This window comes from Mytilus edulis, chromosome 8 (genome assembly GCF_963676685.1).
Source record: "Mytilus edulis chromosome 8, xbMytEdul2.2, whole genome shotgun sequence".
Classification (NCBI taxonomy): Eukaryota; Metazoa; Mollusca; class Bivalvia; order Mytilida; family Mytilidae; genus Mytilus; species Mytilus edulis.
The window spans coordinates 23,369,800-23,395,182 of record NC_092351.1 but is presented as its reverse complement, the minus strand read 5'-3'; the positions used below and the strand labels follow the sequence as shown (position 1 = coordinate 23,395,182).

The following is a 25,383-nucleotide window of genomic DNA, read 5'->3' as shown; positions in this document are numbered from 1 at the left end:
ATGAAAATTTCCATGTGTATATAATGTTATGGAAAATCAATGAGCACTTATATGTTCAAATTTTGTTACTAAAACTCCTTTATATTTATCTCGGTTTCAGCATCATCTTATGAGACTTATTCCTAGATTTGTATTGGTGCATGTACTACTAATGCGGCAGGATATGCTTAACCTTCGGGAGCACCTAATATCTCCTCTAGTTTTTTTGTGGGTTTTGTGTCGTCTCTGTTTAGTTTTTATTTCTAGTGTTTCGCGCACTTGTTAGACCTTTCGGTATTTACCATGGCATTAATGTGGTCATTAATATCTTAGTTGAAATAGTAAATGTTGAATACAATTGAGAATGGAAATTGGGAATACTACTTAATATGGCAAAGAGACAACAAACCCAACCAAAGAGAAGTCAATAGTTGATGGCCACCAATTCAACGCAGCGTGAAAATCTCGCACCTGGAGTTGGTCCTCAGCTGGCTTTTTAATAAAATTGTGTACTAGGTCAGTAAAAATGGACGTCATACTTATTAACTCAAAAACATATAAATGAACTAAAAAAAAAAAAAGACTAACAAAGGCCAGAGGTTCCTTATTTGGGACAGGCACAAAAATGCTGCGGGTTTAAACTCGTTTTGTAAAATCCCAACCGTCCCTCTATACATCTCGCCAATATCTTGGGTATATATCTTTGCCGCTTAATGACGATCTGTAAGCAATACCAAATTCTCCACAATTATAATTATTATGTGGAAATGACGACAGGAAACTACAATTTAAAAATTATTTTTTTAATTGTTTTTTCAAAGTATTGATGTAATTATGAAAATGTTAAAACTGTACATTCATTTAACAATCAAGGTGCAGGCAAAATGATATTGATCAAGAGAAATTGCACCAAAGTTCAATTTTGTACAAGAAAAAGATAGAAATTTTCAAATGTTAAAAGCATACCTGTTATTGCCAAAACATATTTGTCTAAACGGGTCCTTAGATGAAACCCACCGTTCTGTCAAATTAAAGCCGAGTCCATTTTGTCATATAACAGTTGCAAATGACATTCACATTTTGATGTAGTGATTTATATGGTTAAAGTGTTTTATTTGTTTTATCGAGCTATGTTGTTTGATGAACTGATCTTTTAATACAATGTCCCATTATACCAATTAAACTGTGTATATTATAGATTTTTTTATGGCAATACGATTTATCTACCTTGGTGTACAATAAGACACGAAGTCGTCGTGTAATTCCTTAATAACAACGCATATACTACTTTGATTGTAAACGTAGGTTAAATCAAACTGAAAAGTGTAAACATTTTTTATGAAACTGCAAACTTTGATTTAAATAAGACTTAGTGATTAAACATGACATACAAAATTTATATTTTTTAGCCCAACATAATTTTAAACAACATTTACTTGACACCACATCCAGATAAGCCGCTTACGGAATCTTGTTGTCTTCTTATGTCAAACAATTCCGGGGAATATATTATTTTTGTTTTAAAATATTCTAAACACCAGCTCGAATTTTAACGACGTTGTTTCTTTTTTATTCGTTATTTGTGAATGATTTTACATTAATAGTTTTAAACAGTTAATAATATATATATATATATACAATATTGTGTATTTGTTTTATCTTAATTATTGTACATGATTTGACAAGTTGTGTATAACTATGTGAACAAACAGTTAACATTCTGGCACAATAATATTTTATAATAATCATAATATTATTGTATTATTAAATACAGTATACGGGCATACATTATGTTAGAAAAATTGCAAATGAAGTAAATTGAATTATACAATTTAAAATAACATTCTTATCTTTTAACATGGCTGTATGTCTGCTTTAGTTTTTAAGACAAACAGGTAAACAATCCAGTAAACCAAATTAAACAATATAAAAAATAAAGGAAACATAATTCGTGATATTCTGTCCACGTTCCGAGCTTTTTCTCTATTTGCCATATTCTGAAAGCATATGTTGAACCTGCATCCATGATATTCGTTCTAAAAATATAACAAAAATATGCTTATTTAGAACTAATTAAAGGACAAGTAAGGCAAGTGTCACGAAACGTAATATGATAGTTATGATAAGACAGCTTGAAAACAGCTATCAGTCTATGAGTTAAGAATGCTACTCAACAAGGATATTTTTTTACAAATCTTACAGAGAATTCGAAATCGATGTCAATTTTTAAAACATATGTGGGGTACATGTCAACGAAACCAAAACAAAAGGACATCATTCATATATAATTATCAGTAGACATATAAAATGCATTATTTAATCGCAAAACATATGACCATATGGTGTACATGGTGTAGGGTATATGTATATTTTGATCAAAAGGAGAAAGTTTAATTCATAAATGGGCATTTAATGTAATTGTAAAATTTTGTTTTATCATTACATGTATTAAGGTTCTACAGTTCACTTTACCTTTGACGGGACTCTTTTTCTTGGACTTTGATCATTATCATAACCACCATTGTCTGCCACAGATGTTTGCCTGCGCAATCGCACTCTTGACAAAACATTAACATAAGCAAACTCAATCAATGCTGCAAACACAAAGAACATACAAGAAACCATCCAAACATCAATTGCTTTGAAATATGAAACTTGTGGTAATCCAGTATTCTGTGTTGTCATGGTGAGGACTGTAAGTAGTCCCAGTGATATCCTTGCAGGAGTAGCGTCAATGCTGATCCAAAAAGAAACCCATGACAGGATAACGATCAGAGTTGTTGGTATATATGTCTGAATCAGGTAGTAATCGTACAGACGATCCAGTTTAATGTTCATTTGAACACATGAAAACTTCACTGTAAAATAATACTAAAATTGAAATTAAATAACAATTTTGCATCTGGTAAAGGCTTGTCATTCATTTAACAGTAAGGTTATAATATCAAATTAACTTACAAAACAATGCTTCACCACAGTTAAAGTTTACACGTGTACTCACATAATCCATGAATGTTAATTTTTATAGTGTTTAAAGTTGTTATTGTTTGAATTTTAGGAAATGTTGAAGACTGTATGTTACCCTCTAGATGACTTTTGGTGTATCGTTATTATCTTTTCATTCATGTGTACAACGCAGCTTCTCGTATATATTTCATTTACATACTTGCATTAAAATAACGATGATTATCAACAGTCAAGGGATTTTATTTAAACACTAAACATGTAAATACAAAGAAAACGTAAATACTGTTTATTGCATCATTGGATGTTTGATTGCCATGGTAATTATGAAGAGTATCTTTACGGATACAAGACAAATTCTTTTTGTTGGTGTTCTATCCATCCTTTTATGTGTGTTATTTTCAGTCTCTCTTCGCATAGTATTTTGTTTTGTCATACAAGTGTGTGTGTGTGGGGGGATGGTTATGTAGCTATAAAACCAGGTTTAATCCACCATTTTCTCTGTTTTAAATCTTCTTCGTAGTTTGGTATGTTTGTGATTTAATTTTTTGGTATTATCCGAAAGCTTGCACCTTTATCCAATGTATATAATTTAATATTCGATCAATTTCAAAGTTGGTTTACGTCATTTAATGATTGTATTTTTAACGGTTTAGTGTTCTCTAAATGTACACATTATGCGAATGTCGACAGCCATTAGTTCAACTACTGATATTATGACGAAAACGGAGTTGTTTTCGTTTTTAACTCGGCGTAATATTATGATAATATTATAGTCGTAAAAAGTCACTAAATGATTTCTGCAAAAAATTTAACATATTTTTTAAATGTAACGTATGAGTTTATCCTTCTTCCCAAATTATGCGCGTTTACGACTTGAAAAACGGAAATGTGTTCCCGAACGTTAAACTGATTCATCTAACCGCGTATAGCTACTAAACTTACAACACGTGCTGTTGTTTATTATTGTAACGCCTATGTTCTCGGTTGTGGTGGGTATTGTTTGTTTTAATTTCAAGTATTTTTGTTATAATTTTAAAACTATCATGAAAGCAAACTTCTAACATACAGTTTTGATAATGGAAATGCATTACTTAAAATATAAGTGTGTTCTCACAAATTCATCCATATTCTAAATATCAAACACGTATTTTATTTAAAACAAAAATACCGAACCACGAAATGAATTAAAAAAGGGAAAGTTAATAAAAACAGACAACATCGAATGTTACTTGAAGACATTTTCAAACAAACAGAATGAATGGAAAACAACTTTCATATTGCCGACATGGTACACGCATTTTACGCATAAATGGTTGTTTAAACCTTGTTGAATAGCTAAATAGACTTCCCATTTATATTGCAAATGTGTTCGACATATGGGATTGCTCGAATTTATCTAAATAATCAACAGACCTGAACACGCTAAAATATATGAGTTTGAAAACATATTTTTTCGTATGAACCTTACATCCTGCATATACTTTATCACATTTAATTGTTTTCTCACAACCAAGGCTGAACTGAGACAAAATTATGTCGTCTTTCTTTTCTACTGGTTCTTTATACCATTGTAAATCTAGAGTCTCTGAAGTATATCCATCTGTAATAAAAAAAAACAGATAAGTACTAAAGGTGTCATTGGTGATACTAATAACAAGCTGTTATCATCAACAAATTGCTGATTAGAAACAATTTGTCTTTATTAACCACATTGTAATACTTTCAGCCGAAAAATTCAATAAAAATGCGTCTGTGTGAATATTGTAAGGTTTCTAATATATCACGTTAGCTTAATCTTATTTTCATTCAACCTACACTTTTCCTTTCCAAATGATTTTGAGACAATTTCACAAAACAAAATTAAAACAATACTTTTTCAAACTCACCAGTCAAAAATCAACTGTGCTATAAAATGAAAAGATGTCAACAGACGAATGGTGTAGAGAAAACAATAAAGCAACCCATAGTCTGAGCAACAAGAACTACGGCAGTAAAAGCAGATCCTGCTCCAAATGTTGCAACCCTAGTGTTGCTTGTGTTAATATAAAAACGGTGATAAGTCTATTTCAGAAGGTCACTTTCAGTGTTGTAGTAATGTTACGATTATTGAAACATATCCGTCGTAGAGATAAAAAAAGAGACACATTATGACTGATTTCAAACAAGGATCAATTTTGCTCGGTAAACCGAGTTTAATCCACCATTTCTTATATAGACGAAAATGCCTGTTCTAAGTCAAGAATATGACAGTTTATTTCCACATACTTGATGTGTTTGAGCTTATAATTTGATCATTTGTTTGGAAATTTTTCGTATTGAATTTTCCTCGGAACTCGGTATTTTTGTGATTTTACTCTTATTAATGAAATTTATGTAAACAAAAAGCTATCAGTTATAACTATCACAAGTTTTAAATAAACACATCAAAGAAATGAGACTTAAAAGTTTGCATACATTGTACCAGCAACCTCATATATTAAATTAATCTCAAACGATGTATCTAGGATATCAAATGAAATGGTACTCAGTACTGTGTTGCCTATATAATCTAGTAGCAATTGTATAGTTACGTCTTTTTCAGAGGATTGGTCATATTTCAATTTACGGAATCGCATTATGTACAATGAACATTTCTTTGCGAAAAAAAGCAAAGTTTGAAGGAAAAATCTAATCTTTAACTAAGAAATCTTAGAATTAGAAATAGGAAAAAATATAGTTTGAACTGAAAAAAAGTCCAAGTCAAAATTTGAAATTTACTTTGGAATTGAGAAATTCTTAGAACTAAATGTTACTTACTAGTATTACGAAGATGTTTGCTTGATTGCAACGAGTAAAGACATTATGTAGAAATTTTTTCACACTGAAGATTATGAAATACATCATTCTATCAAGAGATGGAAAGACGCCAAATCGATGATTAAACTAATGATCCCAAAAAAGACGTTACAATATCATGACATGAATTAAAAAAACGACAAAATCACAAACAAAATAAACAAAACATAATACATAAAACTAAAGTATGAGTAACACAAACCCCTCCGAAAACCGGTTGTGATCTCAAGTGCTCATATAGGTGAGAATATCCTACTCAACATCTGAAACCTGTCATGCTACTCATGTAAAGTATATATGCAATAGCGAATTGATAATTGACTCTCATTTATCTAACCCTAACACAACATCAAATTCGTTAACAGTCGGTAATGCAAACGATGTATGTGTCTTCTCAAATATTACACCAATAACATATTGATATACAAATGTATACTCACAACTTTCAATTGTTAAAGGACACATTTGATGGTCCAGAGGATATCTCAACAGATTTACATCACAAGAGAATGTTCCAGATATTCTATAAAGATATATTACAGTCTTATATATAGTTACCGTTTGTATTCTTGTTTATTCTTTCATATGTGCTACTCACAATATTTATATAAATGCATTGTTTTCGTTCATCATAGCAAAACCATTCAACAACTACAAATCCGAGCGCCCTCGAACTGAGGTTTTCGTAAACGTTTTTATTATTAGAAAGTAATGCATATACACAAAAATTAGATTACGGCTATTGTAGAAACAGTAATTGACGGGTTCGACTTGGTTGTAATTTTTTTCAAGGAGTAACAATCTGCTTTATCACCCACTCAGCCATGTGTTATATATGTAACACTTCCAAACGTATCCATTCCTCAAAACGGGTGTATCTCGCATTAACGTGTCCTTTAAATCATAAATCGCCTAAACGTGTCTGATAATTGTTATTTGCTAAAATGTGTCCTAATGAAAACGTCTGAATGTCTAAAAACCCCCAAGTGCCAAAAGCACTTATTAATAAGGCAAATACGTTACGACATTGGTTACGAAAAAAGACTTTGGTTTCGGTCGATTCTTAAACCCAAACCTTTAGAAATAAGGAGGAAAGGAGTAGTAATCAGTAAAGACTAATGTCAAATAAATGCTTCACTGTGCATAGTGACTTATGCTTTCATTTAAACATACACCAGGTGACAAAAGAATCGCACAATAAAAAGTTATTGTTAGTTTCAGCGCTTGTTTTTAATATGTTAACAATATAATTATTATTATTTCATAGTTCAAATAGAGGTTTTTCACAATAAAAAACTAGTTTTCCTGGTGCTTCACTGTTAAACACGATTTCATGTATTAGCATTGATTTATCCAACACCGGTTATTCATATTGTGAATACATTATAACACATTATTTACTATGGCCTGTTGATTAATTAATGCCTTGTGGTAAATATGTCATGCGCATTTTGAAACAAACAAAAACAGTGCATTTTACTAGTTTTGTACATCGTGAACTTACTGTACTAATATTCTCGGATGATGCCTAAATGTCTTAATAATGTATGAAGTTATTGCAATACCTACTTCGTGCAGAAGTACTTTCTGCTCATTTTCAAAATGAGATCTTACGTTTGGCCTGTTTAGTAAAATTAAACACAATTGGGCGTTCAAAAACCAGAAGTTCAACATGTTTTTGGCGCATGTTAGTACCTAGACATAGTTTGCAGTTCATTGACGTCATATGAACAAGTTTAGAGATATCGGACATGTTTGAGGGGATGGACAAGTTTCTGAGTGCTACATAGATATATACTGGCTACCTTATGGTAATAATTACAATATTATAGAAACATTTTATATTAAAGGGTACCTGGTGCTGTAATACATTAGTCCATCAGGTTTGATATGCAATAGTTTATCAGGCGTAGATACTCTGTGAAGGGCTGCACGTTTTTCATTTAGAATAAACAATTCTGGTACCCATACTTTATTCATGGATTGTTTACTTAGTTGAAATGTGCCTAGTCTCGGATCATGTATCAGACGAGAATCATTCCATCTTTGTCGCAGAAAAAAGCTTAAACCAAAATCCTATAAATAAATAAATTACAGTTACTCGTAAATAAAAACCAATTTAAAAACAATCAAAATTTTAATCAAAATGAAGTTTTTTTTAATGAAAAAAGGTTTATTAATTAAAAGTTTGTCTTAATTATCGAATCATTAAAGGTATTAAAAAGCAAAAAAATGTAAATTTGTTTTAAAGAAATTGCCTATTATTGATTAAAATCAAACTTGAAAAAAATACCTTAGATGAATCACTGATGGAATCGATGCTCAAAATGTAAACTTGTATTTCAACTCTCAATTGTTCATCTGAAATGAATAAAGGAAAATATTTGCATATTTTAGGGGGTTTCCAAAACTTTGCCTAAAATAGATTTGACTAGTTTAATTTTTATAAAGTTTTGACAAAAGATTTACTTTGACCTGTTTACTTAAGTATAAAAATTTCTAGAAATTTGAACCGGTTATAGAGCGCTGCAGTTTTATCTCTCTCATGCAAAGCTCTGATTCCTTTCACGGATTTGGCTATACCTGTTGGACATTTTGGATTAAAGGGCTTCATCTTTTATATAAGCTTTGGATTTCAAATATTTTTGTCCACGAGCATCACTGGAGAGACATGTATTTTCGAAATGCGCATCTGGTGCAGGAAAATTGGTAACGTTAATCTTATTGACAAACACTAATTTTGATCGTTAAAAATCTTGATTTCTCCAAACTAACAGTATTTGGTTAAAACTCATTTGATTTTTAAGAGTTAACTCCCTTGGCTGTTCTGTACCCACTTGAGAAACTATAGTTTGTATTTCACAGTTATGTCACATATTGCATCATTTAAACTTTAAATCAATGATGCTATTTAAAAAGACAGGAATACATTGTGTTTCAAAAAAAATCTCCTTATTGATAAAACAAAATATGATTTTAGTGATTTAATTTGTATTCGAACAAATTATAATAATCGTCACTTTGATTTACAAAGTAAATATTAATACTTGTGGTTTTAAAACTAATAGTCTCGCTCTTAGTGAACGATTTTTTTTCCCTTGCACACACTAACATTTCAAAAAATAAAACAACGGATACATATATATGAATATATAGGTTGGTCGATAGAAAGAAATCCTATGGGTAATTCAAATTATGTCCGTGATCCGTATAGATATGCGGACAAATTGAACAGTAATCCATCATAATATCCGTAAAGTACTTCGACATATAAATGACATTTGCTGATTGTCAATGGTTGTCATGAAAACTTGTTATTACAATATATGAACCTGGAATACTAATTTGATTTGTATTTGTTGCTTATTTAAACATAAATTATGTTAAAGACAAAAGACAAGCAGCTTATGTACGCAACTACTGTACTAAGAATTGTTAGATTTTTGTATAATTGTATATAAACTTTAATTATCATTGAGTATTTAAGATCTGATTCAGTAAAATTAAAAGCTATTGTGTCCAAACTCTTTATATTGATAACATTGCTTGTGAATATGTTATGGCTTAGTCCTAGCAATGTTCGTTATGGTATTTATGTTATTATCATAATCTACTGTATTTTTATTGAAATAACATCTAAAACTATTTAATGATTTGTACTATTTTCCTCACCTTAAGTTTTTGGAAACTGTACACTTAGAAGTAAGAGAAACTCACCGTTATTATAATTTGGTGGAACAGCAGAATTATAATTCTTCAAGAGTTCTTTTAATACCAAGTCTCTGAATAAAAATAGACAACATGTTTGGTTATCAGAGAAAAAAACACATCTGTATATTAAGTATCAAGTACAGTTTTAAGGTTAAATTCTACCCTCTGACATTTCGCTATATAAATGATGTCCTTCTCTCACAAATAATCTTAATGTTGGTGACTATATTGAACGCAACTATCATATCAAAATTGAACTAAAGGGTACCACAAATATAAACAAGCCATACGCATATCATGACTTACATCTAGTAAAAAAAAACGATGAGGGTCTGTTCAAAACAAAACTTTACGAGATAAGGGATAATTTATCTGCCATTTTGCAGCAATATTTTAATAGACTTTTGATTTTTTTTCGCTTTACATTACTATTTCCCATGCTTAGTTGAAAGACGGACTTCACAATCTCATTCAACAGAGCTTTTTCTATAAAAATGGGAATCGAAGATACAAATTTCATGTTTGCCTTTATTCATCTAACAAGTTTTCAAAGGTGCTTTAGTATGTTTTGCCTCTTTTTTCTTCATATGAAAACTAAATCACCAAACATGCCAAAATTATTCCTGCTACAGAAACTAGAACTTTAATATATCGAACAGTTAGCATTGTGTCCTTCACTCATTCTCCATGTGTATACAACTTGTTCTGTACATTTCAAAAATAAGTAAGCAAACAATATATACAATTAGAAAAGGTTTTACTTATATCAAACAATCAGACACAAAATCAAACAAATAACATATAGTGTCTCATTAGTCTTTTAAGGCTGGGTGTTGATTTTTTTTTATGTGATTGTACTTGTGTAAATATTTTACTATTGTGTAAGATCAATACGTGACACTTTAATAAAATAAATTTATCTTATCTTATCCATATACAACAATTAAGGACAAAATAAATAAATACCTTTCTGTATTGTTTACTGGCTGGTACGCTCTTATGGTTATTATCAAACCAAGCAAGTACACATAGATAAACATTATTAAGAATATGACAACATAAAAAATACCTGAAAAGGAAAGTTAGATTTAATTTTAAATTTTTTTTTAATATTCTCAAGGTCCATTTTTCACTTTTAATTTGTAAAAGTGATACATGTAAAAAAAAACTTACATGCGTGTCATTGCCAAAGAGTGTGCATTTTTCCTCTTTTTGCTGATTTTTAAAACCTACCGTTTGAAAAAATAAATAACTGTGTCCAATTCTGAATATTGTAGAATACATAAATTGGATTGGAAATGGAAACAGTATGGATACATGGAAATGTGTTCAAGAGACATAACCTAAACAAATACACAAGAACAACACAAGGCCACATTGAAGTCTTCAGCGCGTCGAGAAAAATCCCGCAACCGGTCGCATATCAGCTTCTTAACAATAGTGAATAATAGCGAAATTGATGCAACACTAAAAAGTAAAATAACAACAATACTGAACTCAGGGGAAAATTCTAATCGGAAAGTCCTTAAGCAAAAGGTAAAATCAAACGCTCAAAAACATCAAACGAACTGTTATATTCCTTACTTGGTACAGCCATTTGTTTATGTAGAAAACCCACCGAAACATACAATTGTTTTTAAACAAATTACAAGACTAACAAAGGCTAGATGTTTCTGACTTAGGACAGGTCTAAAAATGTTTCGGGTTAAAGTGTTTTTTTATTCTTTAGATTTTAAACCTTCCCGATTACCCTTCAGATATAACCACAAATACAGAATATACAATAAGAATGATTATTCACAAAGACAAAATAAGAAAGATTATCTATGAAGACAAATAAAAGAACACTATCACAAATTATTAAGATGAGACTTAGAATACATACTCCAGGACCATCGTGTATTATTTGTGATATTAATAATAAATGTTTATCCCCAAAGTCTTGGTATCGTCCGATGATCGTTTATAGAAAAATGACAAGATATTGTTTTATGTAACCCTGCTTCATCAGCTTTTTGCTCAGATACTTGTGATGTTTTATAAAGTCTGAGTCGCAGCCGCATGCTTTGGAATGCCGATTGAATTGGGAATTAACAGAATAAACTAAACAAATTGACAAGGACTTCTAGCAGTTAATGACGAGCCAGCTCCAGACCTTTTAATGAAAGAGAATGAAAGATTATCTCCTCATCATATGAAATGACCAAAATGTTTCCCGTTAGCGGTTTATTATCACGCAATCATAAATTACACGCGAGGAATATTACCCATAGCATGCAATAGCAATAAAATGTGTTTATTTTCGATGCAAAGAGGCTTTGAGTGAAAAATATCAATTCAAACGTATTGCCATCTTTAACATGATTATCACTTTTAAATGTGTTTTTTTAAAGGTTTAGTTAGCTTTTTGCGTGAATGACAACATTTTCAAATGTTTGATGTAGAATAGAAACATTAAAGATGGAATATGAAATAGCTGCACGTTTAAGATATCTGCACGTAAATTTATTAAAACGAATGATGTAGTATCGAAAATAAAATTTAGTAAAAGTGCTGACAAGTTTGTGATGTCAAAAACCTTAATTTGATAATTTATCATAATACATAGTTTTTTTTCGTTAATTTCAATACGATATTAAATACACGAGCTATTCGAACAAGTTACGAAACATTTATCACCATACGATTGTACCAGTGGAACGATAAAACGGATAACCAACAATAGGAAATCAAAATGATATATAGATAACAATTGCAATTGCAATCAGTAAGCTTTAATTACTAAGTAAATTCATTCAACAGGACTAATCTTCTGAGTGATCATACTGAAATCGTCATTAAAAGTGTTATACCATAAAATTGAGAATGGAAATGGGGAATGTGTCAAAGAGACAACAACACGACCATATAGCAGACAACAGCAGAAGGTCACCATAGTATGACTAGTATATATATTTGTTTAGGGGTCAGCTGAAGGACGCCTCAGGGTGCGGGAATTTCTCGCTGCATTGAAGACCTGTTTGTGACCTTCTGCTGTTGTCTGTTCTTTGGTCGGATTGTTGTCTCTTTGACACATTCCCAATTGCCATTCTCGATTGTATTAGTTCCGATGCATATTTGTATCAGGTAATGTTTCGATGGATTTGTTTTGGTTTTAAATTGCAATTCGAACAATACAAAAATGGTCAACAATAAGAAGAGCACAAGTAGCCCCCATTGGAATTCCTATAAAATTTGCAATAAACCGAATCTGCATGGCGAATATAAATGTTGTCTATGAAAAAGTACAGCTATCATATCAAACATTCTTATTGCCATAATTCATTCGTTTGTCGTTACTAAAAGATTTGAATATACATGTATAAAGAAAAATCCTTAACCAGATTGTGAGTTACATTTTCAAGGTTATAAACGATTGATTCAAACTAACGCCAGCAGCCGTCGAATAGTTGATAAAAAAAGAAAGACGATTATTTTGATTGGTGTATAGAATTTAAGAAAGGTGTATTTTAGCATCTGTAGACCACTCAAAAGCGATTTACTGTTCAATATATACAGGATTAGGTCGGCGTTTGTAACATAACAAAGTTTTATTCATTATCAGTACAATGAATTAACGTACGCATTTAATTGAGTAAAAACTATCGCAATATTGATTATTAGCCTTCATATTTGACAAGAATTAGTTATTAACAATAATTTGAAATAATCGGATGGTCTGTTAATATTTAATTGTGCACATATGAACTAATTGATTACTCAACGAATGTTTAAATCAATCTGCGACACATATTCAATAAAAAGCAATGCAACAGTCAGAAAGAGGCAGATACATGTATTCGTTAAACATTTTGCTAATTGTTGAAGGTTGTAAGCTGCATTTCCTAAATACTTAATGTTCAGGGTTCTAAATTTTCAACCCTTTACCCTGGTCAACCCCATATTTCGGAGAACCTATATATTGTATAAATTGTTCACGCTCTGAAAAAGTTTGTCATATTTTGCAACTTATATACAATCAATAATTGAAACAATCTATATTTTACAACTTAGGGTTAAAATCAGATAGATAGTAATGCTTTGTAAACTATTAAAAGAGTTTTGTAAACAACTTCTTTGTCAGCATTGGACATTTTCCAAGGTAGACTTCGTCTAATAGTTGTGGTATTTCTCTGATTATGTGAAGGAAACAAAGTAATAGGGGGTCACATTGTATTATTTCAATTATTGTAGGGGTAAACTATTACAATGTACTACTATAGGAGTTGGCTTTATGTTTTAATGTTTTATATAAATTGTGGCCGTTGACCATTATTATGGCTCTTACAAGGTGTTATACCTCTCCTTTTACGTATTTCTACTCACACATAAAAAAGATGACATAAAAAATCCAAAACAAACATAACATATTTTCGGAGAAGCACCTCAATTGTAAGGACATTTGTTCTATTGCTTCAATTGTTTGATTATCTAACAATTAACATGTAATGCGTTTCATCGATTTATTAAAATAACTATTTGAATCAAACAGATCCAGAAGGAAAAGGACAAACCCTTCTAGTGCAAAAGACAAAATGATACATACATGTGTACCAGGCTGATAAAAAGGACAGGTAGTTATATTAAATCACTCAAGGGTACACAATGTATGTCAACAGGACAAAACTGTCGGCCTTTCCAAGATTTCAATAAAAGACAACAAACATATTTTTTCAAATAAAGTCAAAATTTGTATGACATTTGTTATCTTTATCTTGGTTTGTTTTTATTACGCTTGCCCAACACTATTTTCTAAATAATCAGCTTTGAATCGCCAAGCTTTTATTGCAAGTTATTAATTTTGCAATTGCGAGCTTCTACGAAAAAGTTATACGTTGTAGCATTAAAAAAGGCTATAACATAACAACGCTTCGGTATCGACATTAAAACGCAATGGACGTTAGCCATTGAAATGGAATTCCGCTATTTGATTAATTGACTGATTGGTGTGTCATGCCACTTTCATGAAGCACTGTTCGCTATTTCGTGGTGGTCAGTATTTTTAATTGTGGAGGAAGTCGGAGAGAATTACAGATTTCCGGCAGGAAAAATGACAATCTTTGTAAATTGGAGTCGAGCGCATTGCTTCGGGCAGTGTTCGAACTAACAACCTTAGTGTTGACCGGCGAGTTATACAGTAGTTAAACTACTTTGACCACTCAGTAACCGAGGCCCCCCTCCACTAGTTGTATATAATGGGACACATCTTGGGTCAAACAATAGCTGTGCAACCCTCATACCTGTATGACATTACATAACAATTGGTTATCAAACTGAACCACCCAAATGCATCATCCTACTTATTGATTAATTAGAAAGTATAATTTCACTTTAGGAAATTATTCTAAAAGACGATGTTGAAAATATAGATTAATAATATCATATGTATGTATTAGTTTTACAACGAAAGGTGTGTTTACTGTTCCAATCCTATGTCTTCGAGAGTGCTAGAAGAAGAAGTTCGTTCCGGACCATATGTTTCTTTTCAACTAATTTTTCGAACTAAAACTTTACTATCATTCTAAAATGAAAAATTGTCAAGATCTAAATATGAAGTTATAAATCAAATTTAAAGTATATGTTACATGTAGCTAAGTCATAGGAAACGTCCCATATGTATAGATACATTTAGATTTGATTGTTTGAATTAGAAGATACAATGCATAATATTAAAAGCAACTTACTTGTTCTGTGTTGTACAGCTACGAGATGATTGATAAATTTCCTGAACACAACACGTTATATCAGAGTTTGTGTAAATGATACTGTTTTATTAATTGATGATGAACATCATATCAACAATCCTTGATACATATACATTTTAATCAGGTTTATAAATTAATAAACACGGTTTTTTAATGAACTCTTTGTTGTTGAAAACTTTTACATGCCAGCTGTGGTAATTTGTACAAATGGAATATTGATGGAGGAGTAGGACGTTTAACTGCATCAATAATTCAATACGTTATTTTAAACGGACTATTTGCATTTTAGAAATAAGTACAAACATTACTCATACATACTCAATTATCTAGTCTCTTGTGTTATTAATAATAAATAATATGTTATGTCATCAAAGTTATTACATGAAAAGAGAACGGTCATTATTTTGTAAATAAGCCCGTGTAGGAATGAAGTGTTTATACAATTTAAAACAACATGCATAACGAGAGAAATTTATGTACTACTGAAAAATTATTACACCAGGGTTTTCGATATCACAAACTAGTTAAAACATTTACTAAATTTTATCATCGGTATAAGGACATCATTCGTAAATATAGCCCAACATACAGACTTCTGATACGTTCAGGTATTTCACATCCAATTTTTTATGGAAATATTCTTTATAAAGCACAAAGGTGTCAGTATTCACCTCAAAAACTAACAAAACCTTTGAATAGACTTATTAAGAAGGGATGTAGTTACGATACTGTTGTCAGGTCATTAAAGATTGCATATTTTGGCGTTAATATTGATTCACTTATAGGGTCTTTGCATCGGAACTAAACACATTTATTCAAAAACCAGTTGTTGGCATGACACGGGTTATGATCTTCTCATATATGTTATGATGGTATGATGCTAAACTCCTAACGGGAAGGATTGTGCCTGATGTTCATATGATAAAATCTTAATCTTTCAGTCAGTTTAATTGAAGTTTGGAGCTGGCATGTCAGTTAACTGCTAGTAGTCTGTTGTTATTTATGTATTATTGTCATTTTGTTTATTTTCTTTGGTTACATCTTCTGACATCAGACTCGGACTTCTCTTGAACTGAATTGTAATGTGCGTATTGTTATGCGTTTACTTTTCTACATTGGCTAGAGGTATAGGGGGAGGGTTGAGATCTCACAAACATGTTTAACCCCGCCGCATTTTTGCGCCTGTCCCAAGTCAGGAGCCTCTGGCCTTTATTAGTCTTGTATTATTTTAACTTTTAGTTTCTTGTGTACAATTTGGAAATTAGTATGGCGTTCATTATCACTGAACTAGCATATATTTGTTTAGGGGCCAGCTGAAGGACGCCTCCGTGCAATTTTTAGTTTATAAATAAAATTACATGTATTTAAATATTGTCTTTCGTTCAATAGATGTTTCTCAATATCTTCCGAACGAACTAAAATTGACCCAACTTGACGTTAATTGTCGTATCGAGAAAAGAGGATGCATTCATTTATCCATTATTTTGGACTATCGGCTGTGATCTTCTTCCATTTGAAATTTCTTTTACATACTTTTTATATATATTCTGGATTTTGTAAGACGATTTTGAGTCGTAGACATATCATATTGACTTGAAATATATGATATATGATATACAATTTACGAATTAATCAAAGCAGTTGAAAATCTAATTGATCAATAAAGTATGGCGAAGAATATAAAATATTCAGACCAAGGACAGCCACCGTATAAGATATTCTGATGTTCTGATGTAAATGACATAATTTTTTTTAGTAGATACATAAAAGGGGGTAAATAGAGATCTTTGGGATTGATGGGGATAGAAATATTTTTGAATCTTATCAAGTATCAGATCAATACAAGAAGGTCTGACGCTAACATGAGGTAAAACTAATCTAGACGTGAACGCCCGTCTATAGATATAGGAAGATGTGGTATGAGTGCTAATGAGACAACTCTCCATCCAAGTAACAATTTATAAAAGTAAACCATTATAGGTCAAGGTACATCCTTCAACACGGAGCCTTGGCTCACACGGAACAGCAAGCTATTAAGGGCCCCAAAAACAACTAGTGTAAAACCATTCAAACGGGAAAACCAACAGTCTAATCTATATAAAAACGAGATTGTTTTATTTGAAGAAAAAAAACATCTTCGGATCCGGGGTAACTTCATTGCCCCAAATCTAAAATTCAAATGATCGCTTTTTGACCTTAAATGATTATAATTGATTTATATTCTACCAAAACTGATAAACTCAAGAAGATAACTAAAGGAAAACGTTGAAATAATATTTGAAAAACACTTTAAAAAGATGTTCGGTAATGTATTTAGGTTTTGTTGGTTTTGTTGGTCTTATTCTCTTTGTGTATGTTTTATAATCGTACACATTTTAGTATATAATATGTAATTTTATTTTTATTTATTTTTTTTTGTGTTTTTATGGCAAGCTGTATATTATGTTTTCTTTGGTTTCACTTTTCTCATTTTTTCTTTTTACTTTTGAAATGGAATTTAAAGAAAATGTAACTTTTACAAACTATGAAACTATCAGTTTTGTTGGTGCTGTATCACTCGTTTTTCAACAAGAATACACAAAACTCTGTAGCTGATTGAGCGCATCTCTATATTTCTGCAACTTATTCCAAAAATAATTTAATAGCAAGTCGGACCAATTGGACCCTGCGCACATTGAGACTTTCCTGTTGGGTGCTTTATTCTAGGAGGCAGAATTTACCCAAACTCACCCTCCTTTATTCGTTCCATATTTATATTTCCCGTCAATGTTTAGGCTTAAATCTCAAAAACGAAAGCAGTTAAACGGGTTTTAATTACTCAATCCGTAGTTATCTTATTAAGTTTGGTACGTTTTGTTATTAATTTCATGTCTTTATTGTCATGGTAATCAATGGTCCGCCTCCGGGTGCTGGATTTTTGCTGAGTTGAATATCCATGGTTGGTCTTGGGCTATTTCTACTTTATGATAGGGCTGTTGGCTCTTTGAAATATTCAACATTTGCATTCTAAATATTATTACTTGAACTATTATCATTGTTGATTTTTGATATCTTCTGTTTCTTTTAACTCCTACAGAAATAAAGTTTTCAGATATAAGCCTTAACTTAAACGGGATCAGTAAAAATAAAATCAACATCGAAAACTCAAAAATTAAACAGTTCCACTCATCCTCCTTTGATGATTCCATTGAAAAAATGTTCAAAACTTTAAACTACATGTATTTTATTCTATTTATTTCAATTTGATACTATGCAAGTACGAGAATGCTCCTATTTTTTTTGCATTTATTTTGCACCTTACAAGAAATTGACTCTACAAAATAGTGTCATGACGACATTAGCTTGCAACACATGTAAATAAATCATGACTGATCAGTTGTGAAATAGACGTTGCAACAGCACATGTAGTAAATTCACAAGTTTTAAAATTACACAAATGAAAAGCAAAATGCAAATTTCTAAACATAAGTGATATGTAAATTGTTGATCATGAAAAGCTAAACAGTATTAGAGACAAAGATAATCCAAACGGAAATAAGTAGTAAACGATAAGAGAACATTTCGTTTGTACATCATACAGTTATTGATTACAGCTAAATGGGATCTTCGTGGGAAAACATTTGATATATAAGTTCAATTCATTTTGATATATTAAAATTAATATAGTTGTTATATAGGAAATCCATGACGTTTATCTCCCCTGGTGCAAATCTGGCTCCAAAAATGCGTACACGGCCCAATATATGACGTTAAATGTGAGAAAAACCAAAGGAAAGATAACTCTAGAAAGTTTATCAACAATTCTAGCTTCTTCTCTGTTTGTTAAACTCCTTTTTACAAACAGGAAAAAAACTGCCATCTTGTCTCGGTTTATCTACAATAAACAAATCATTGTTATTATATTCTGTTTGCTTTATTCATTATTTGTAACGATTTTACAAGATATGATGTTGCAAGAATTTTAAGCAAGTCTACACAAAACATGCAAAATGTATTAATCAATTATATTTCTGAAATTCAAACAAATTCTGTGTGATACATAACATTTCAGGAAATATTATCATATAACCAGTTTTTATAGCGGTAACTATTTAAAGATGATTGCAAATGACACAAATCTCCACAAGTTCCCAAAATGACACAATAACAACCAACTATATAGGTCAAGGCCGTAACTAGGGCTTTTATTTTAGTGAGGCAAAATAATTGAGCCGAGCGAAGCGAGGCGAAGAGAGGCGAAATTTTTCAAGTTGGGAGAGTATGAAATGAATGGTGCAAAATCCTGCATTCTAGGCATTTCAAGAGAGCTTGACAATGTTTTAAATTTGGACACTTTTTATATAAATTTTTATATTTAAAAACATTCACTAACACTAAATTTTTAATAATTTTATTTAAATTTTAATGTCAGATAAACATTCAAATATCAATTTGAGCCTGTCGTCAGAACTTAGAACAAACATCGCTTCAGCCTGTAGAGTTAGCCAATTTTTCTATAGCCGGTTTCGTCAAATCGTTTCAGAATATTTGTCTGCTGACATCTTATCGCGATGAACATGAATCATGGCAAGACAGCACATTCTCTCGCCACTCATGCATGCCCTTTCCCAAGTTTTCAATCGTTTCAGGGCAGACTGTGTTTTTAGCGGTCAAAATAATGATCGACGTCTTCTTCTGATTCCTTCGTTTACATGTAGGTCTGCGATATCAAATTATTTCTGGAAATAGTCGGTGGTAAGATATGTTAGTTCCAGAATCTATAAATTTAGGGGTTAGTGGTTGGGGGTGTCCGATTCCGAAATCACGAATATAAAGACATGAAATTCCGTAGTCCCGAATAAGTAAAGATAAAATCCCGTTTTAAAGGTCCTACCGTTCCTCAATAATGTCAAATTGGAATACGGGATGTTCTTTCAATTTTTAAGGTTAAAGAAACATGGATAAAAATTAATCTATCCATGTTTCATATTCTTTATATATTGTTTATCTGTAAACAAGTAAAGTTGGTGAAACGCAGAAATGAATACGCAGACAGGACTGTCCCCTTGCGATGCCAAGTACTTGATTTGTCAGTCTACTTATCGTTTTTGGATTAGTTCCAATGAAGTTATTATATTCAATACTCAGATTCTGTTCACAAACAGCATTATAGTTTACTAGAATTATTCCTTATTTACCTTCAGTATCGCTTTTATTTTTTCTGCAAGAGCCTGTTTTTAACCAGAGATCCACGATGATTATCGTTACTAGGTTGATGTAATCGAGAAACTTCACCCGTTGGGATGCTGAGTTATATCCAGGAAGAATAATTTAAAAGGAATGATGACAAGTTATGGAAATTAAGGTTGAGACAGAACAACAAATGACAATTATATTTCGTATTTAATTACCACAAAAAAAATCACTGTCGAAATTTTAGTGACTGAGGCAATTGCCTCACTTGCCTCAATGGTAGTTACGGCCTTGGCAACAAGGTGGGAACTTTGATATGTTTTGTGAAAATTGCAGCTTTGGATCTAAACCTATCATATTTCTTTTATTTATTGGATAAATTTCTTCTCCTTGTGTATATAAAATTAGGCCGTTGTTTTTTTTGTTGTTGTTTGGATTGTTTTACACTTGTAATTGTTCCCTTTAGCTTACTTTTCAGCATTGAACCTATGATTGCTTACTCTACTAGAATGTGTCTTGGATGGAAAGATGTATCATTTTGGCACTCATACCTCATCTGATTATTTCTATAAACAAAGCACGTTTTAGAAAAAAAATAATAGATAATTTGGCACCCACTATGATCCAGATGATTTTAATAATTAGCAATATTGCACATAGGTCAATAAGACAGCAGCCGAACGATAAAAATACCTCTGAGGTATATTGTGGAATAAAATCCGCAATAGACGAACTTTATCCAAGGATGAAACTAATGCAAATTAAAGATTATGTTAAATATTTTACAATAAACCTACTAGCAGAACAAAAACATTTATTTTGAGAGTCCAAGACACTTTATTAGTTGACAGTTTACCCATTAATTCCACGTGTTTTCAAGTGGTAGTAAACTCGTAGTAGCCAACAATGCATTGTAGTTCATTGAGTCGATTGCTCAGTTTTTCAAGGCCATATTGGCCTTGTGTTTGGGAAATTACTATGCAAATATATTCTGACGTCAGGAAATCTAGAGTTCTCGACCTGTTCAATTTATGAAAAATTAGTAACCCGTGTTCAGTTTATGTACATGATAAAATAAGAATTTTCAATCCAGAAATTTCTAAGCCACTCTAAAATAGAACTGAAAGGTTACGGCTTTTGCATTTCACATTGTGACGATTAAATTAAATCAACGTATTAATTGTATTTCCGCTTCAACTGGTATAAGCGATTTCTATTCTAAAATATAGTGTTTGTTCATACATAACGGTTATCCTCATTATGAAAAGGATCGTTTTTATGTAGACTGCATTTGCACTCACAAACATTCAGATAAGCCGAAAATCTTGCCTTTTATATTACATGAAAAATCAAAATTTAGAACTTACTGTTTTAGTATTTGTATGTTCATTGTATTCAATAGTCTGTTTTGACCTTGGCGGCTTTCTTCGTCGTTCAACTCTTGATAGAACATTTACAAAGGCAAACTCTATCAGAGCTCCAAATACAAACAGCAGACAGACAGCCATCCATACGTCGATAGCCTTAACATAAGACACTTTTGGTAATGATTCACGTGCACCGGAACTCTGTGTTGTCATGGTAAGGACGGTTAATATTCCAATAGATATACGAGCGGGTGTGGCATCAACACTAATCCAAAAGGACACCCATGATAGAATGACTATAAGACAACTCGGAATATATATTTGGGTCAAATGGTACCCAACATTTCTCGTGAGGGCTATATCCATTTTCAGACACGTATATTTCTGTTTGTCAATGACTGAAATACAGAAAAAAAAAATACAAAAAAATACAAAACACATATATATCATTGACCTTAAACTCGTCATACCTAATTCTATAAATTCCGTTATTTTTTTTATAAAACGAGACTGTGTTTTCAGTTGTATAACTATGTTATGATATTAAATCTTCTATTAAGATGTACGCATTTTGATAGGTTTCGCATAAAGTATATGAGAGCATTCTAGGGATGTTAAATTTTAATTTGGCGAACTTAACTGACACAACCAGAATCGTCTAAAGTATGCATTATGTTCATTATTCTTAGCCAATAATAATAATGACAATATATAGAGCGCCCTATATAAAAAAATAAAAATTACTCTAAGGCGCTGTACATTCAGCATTGTTGTTAAAACAAATCAAAGACAAAAACATAAACATAAAATCTGTGTCAGACTCAAATACTTAAAAAAAAAATATAAAACAAAAATACCTACCATAAAAAAAAAGGTCAATACGTAAATACATTGTAAAACAAAAAATAACAAGAACTATCTTTAAAAAAGATATCGGACGTATTTAAATTTGAGTATATGTTTAAAACTATCATTTCGATAACCTTCAGAAGCACAAAGATACCATTTAAATAACGTTTTCTCTGTTGTGTTCAGTATTCTCGGTCCTCGTATCTTTCTGTTTACATTCACCAAAACCCCGCGGAAATCTCACATGCGTAGGTGCGTTCTAAAAGTCATGTACGTTAGTACAACAAAGTTTGCATTAAAAATTATATAATTGTCCCGAATAAACAGCTGTCATGGATGCAAAGAGCTATTGGAGAAACAATTATTTTAATAAAAATATAAATCTTTGTAAGATCTAGTACAAATATTTATAGTTTTTCACTTGCTTTCCATCACGATATAATTAACGAGACGTTTTTTCAAACACATCCAAATCACCCACCATAACAGCATTTTGTCCAATCACAGAAAAGATTTTCGAGCATGCGTATTCCGTTGCCATATTTAAGCGTCCTTAAGTTCAAAGGGGACAAACCGAAACTATACCAACTACGTCGGGAAAAAAAATGTGGTCAAAGACTGATTTATTTATGAATCCATTTCGTTGTTGTTGCAGGCGATTTCATGTTGACACACACAGTTATAACAGTCTAGCATCTATTGAAGTTCATATAAACCCCGTTTTTTTCCTTTACGTGATGTGTCTTTTACTCGATTGGTGATATTTGAACCATGTATAAACAATCATTTTGAACGCTTAAGAAAAACACGTCATATTCCATAGATAAAGCTATTGACTTATAACTGTTGAACTTGAACTCACGACTATCATGATTTTACTTTGAATTAACGTACAGCATGGTACAGACTTATTTAAATAAGTAAACTCGACAATTATTTCTGGAAAGACCAAAATGATCATTCAAACACTGGTTATATAATTATATATATATATATACCTTTTTAAAACTTAAAGATTTAAAAGCAACTATCTCGGTTTCTGACTTTTGAAAGTTTTAAATAACTTGTATGTGGCTAATTTATGGTATTATACATGTAGTTCGTAGAATATGTTAGGATTATTTCAGATATATATTCCTATAATTCTTCTTTGGAGGTTCAAACTATTAGGTCAGATTGATCTTTCTTTATTGAAGATAATTCAAAATTTTCGTCGAATTTGCTTACAGACACCTTTTTGGTTTGGTCAACCACTTTTTATGAAAGAAAAAAATAAACAAGTTTTTATTTTTTTCTTGAAAGACCGACTTTACATGACATTGTACCAGTTAAAAATACTAGTATTCGTTTTTTTTTTAATATTATTATATACTTTAAGTTATATTAAACTTTTGTCTTGAAATGTGTTTAGTATGCTATCATTGTGCCAATTAGAATATACATACGTACTTCCGTGATACACTTTATCACAGCTATATGTTGTTATTCCATCTAACTGAAACTGAGGTAGAGACATGTCTTTGTCGTACACTATAGGATCGTCGTGCCATCTATATACAAGGTTGTCTGTTGTATACGCATCTGAAAAATTATTTCATTCACATTCACTTTAGAAGTCAGTATTTTTCCTCACAAATGACTCAGTTGGGAAGCATATTACAAAACATGGCATAATTTATATAGATCTGTCCCCTCAAAATACGAAAAACGAAATGATTGAAATTAAATAAAAAATAGAAACAATGAAATGTATTTAACACCATGTAAAACAAGTGATGTTATAACGACAAAATTGATGTAAATACACAGTTATCGTTGACAAATACAACTTATTTTCCACGAATGTCTTTATAAGAAATGGCATCATTTAATACAATAACGTTATACGTTTTGCACTGAACCTTACCTCCTACTATTCAATTGTAAAAAAATATAATAAACTTACAACTTTCTAATCCCAATGAACAAATCTGTTTATCTAATGGATACTTCTGTAGATTCATCTCACAAGAAAATGTCCCAGTTATTCTATATATAGATAATTAAAAGTACAAGACAAATAATACTATAAGTGCAAGAAGCCAGCATTGTAACTGACTGCTGTCAGTATATAAACACTGGACACTTTTAATTTGCAAAACACTCATTTGCAAATCCGCCGCCGCCTCAAACAAGAGCTACAATATCATGTATATAACCAAAATGTGCGGAATTACATGGGATTCAATAATTTCATTGGTTTTATACTGTTACTTTCATATTTATTTTGCAATTTGAATTATAAAAACATGGGATTTTCAATATCCCATGGGACAGGGCAAAATCCCATGGGATTTACCATTATCCCATGGGATTTTGGTTAAATCCCATGGGATTTTTTTTGGTCCCATGGGATTATTGTAGTCCCATGGGATATTTGTTGTCCCATGGGACAAAAAAAATCCCATGGGACTATAATTATCCCATGGGATTTTTAATATCCCATGGGACAAAATAAAATCCTATGGGATTAAAATTATAAATATATATATATAAATATAAAGTTATGTGTATGTTACAATGAATGCTGTTTGGTAGTAAAATGTTTTAAATGTAAACGAGTTTTTTTTATATTTTTTATATATACATATATATATTTTTTTTTAAATTTTGTCACAAACATGTTTTTTATTTGTTTATATGACAATACATATTATTCTTATTTTGGAATGTATAATAATAATATTTTACAGTCAAAGAATAAAGTCCTTTCACTGAAA

At 31.2% G+C, this 25,383-nt stretch overlaps 2 protein-coding genes across 2 annotated transcripts in view; both read right to left on the bottom strand.

Moving 5' to 3' along the window:
• Positions 1-1,628: 1,628 nt before the first annotated feature.
• Positions 1,629-15,523, bottom strand: LOC139485113 (glycine receptor subunit alpha-2-like). The gene is made up of 9 exons (XM_071269245.1): positions 15,216-15,523; positions 10,459-10,561; positions 9,499-9,563; positions 8,075-8,142; positions 7,637-7,857; positions 6,222-6,304; positions 4,415-4,546; positions 2,452-2,837; positions 1,629-2,015 (listed from the first exon to the last, which is right to left on the bottom strand). The coding sequence occupies exons 2-9, from the start codon at positions 10,530-10,532 to the stop codon at positions 1,833-1,835; spliced, it is 1,212 nt and encodes a 403-aa protein (XP_071125346.1). The 5' UTR covers positions 10,533-10,561; positions 15,216-15,523; the 3' UTR covers positions 1,629-1,832.
• Positions 15,524-21,757: 6,234 nt separating this feature from the next.
• LOC139486633 (glycine receptor subunit alpha-3-like) overlaps positions 21,758-25,383 on the bottom strand; it is a 32,473-nt gene continuing 28,847 nt past the window's right edge. Inside the window, exons 3-5 of the mRNA XM_071271560.1 lie at positions 24,570-24,652; positions 24,074-24,205; positions 21,758-22,173 (exon numbers count right to left, since the gene is read on the bottom strand). Coding sequence (XP_071127661.1) covers positions 21,758-22,173; positions 24,074-24,205; positions 24,570-24,652 — 631 coding nt within the window. The remainder of the gene's footprint in view (positions 22,174-24,073; positions 24,206-24,569; positions 24,653-25,383) is intronic.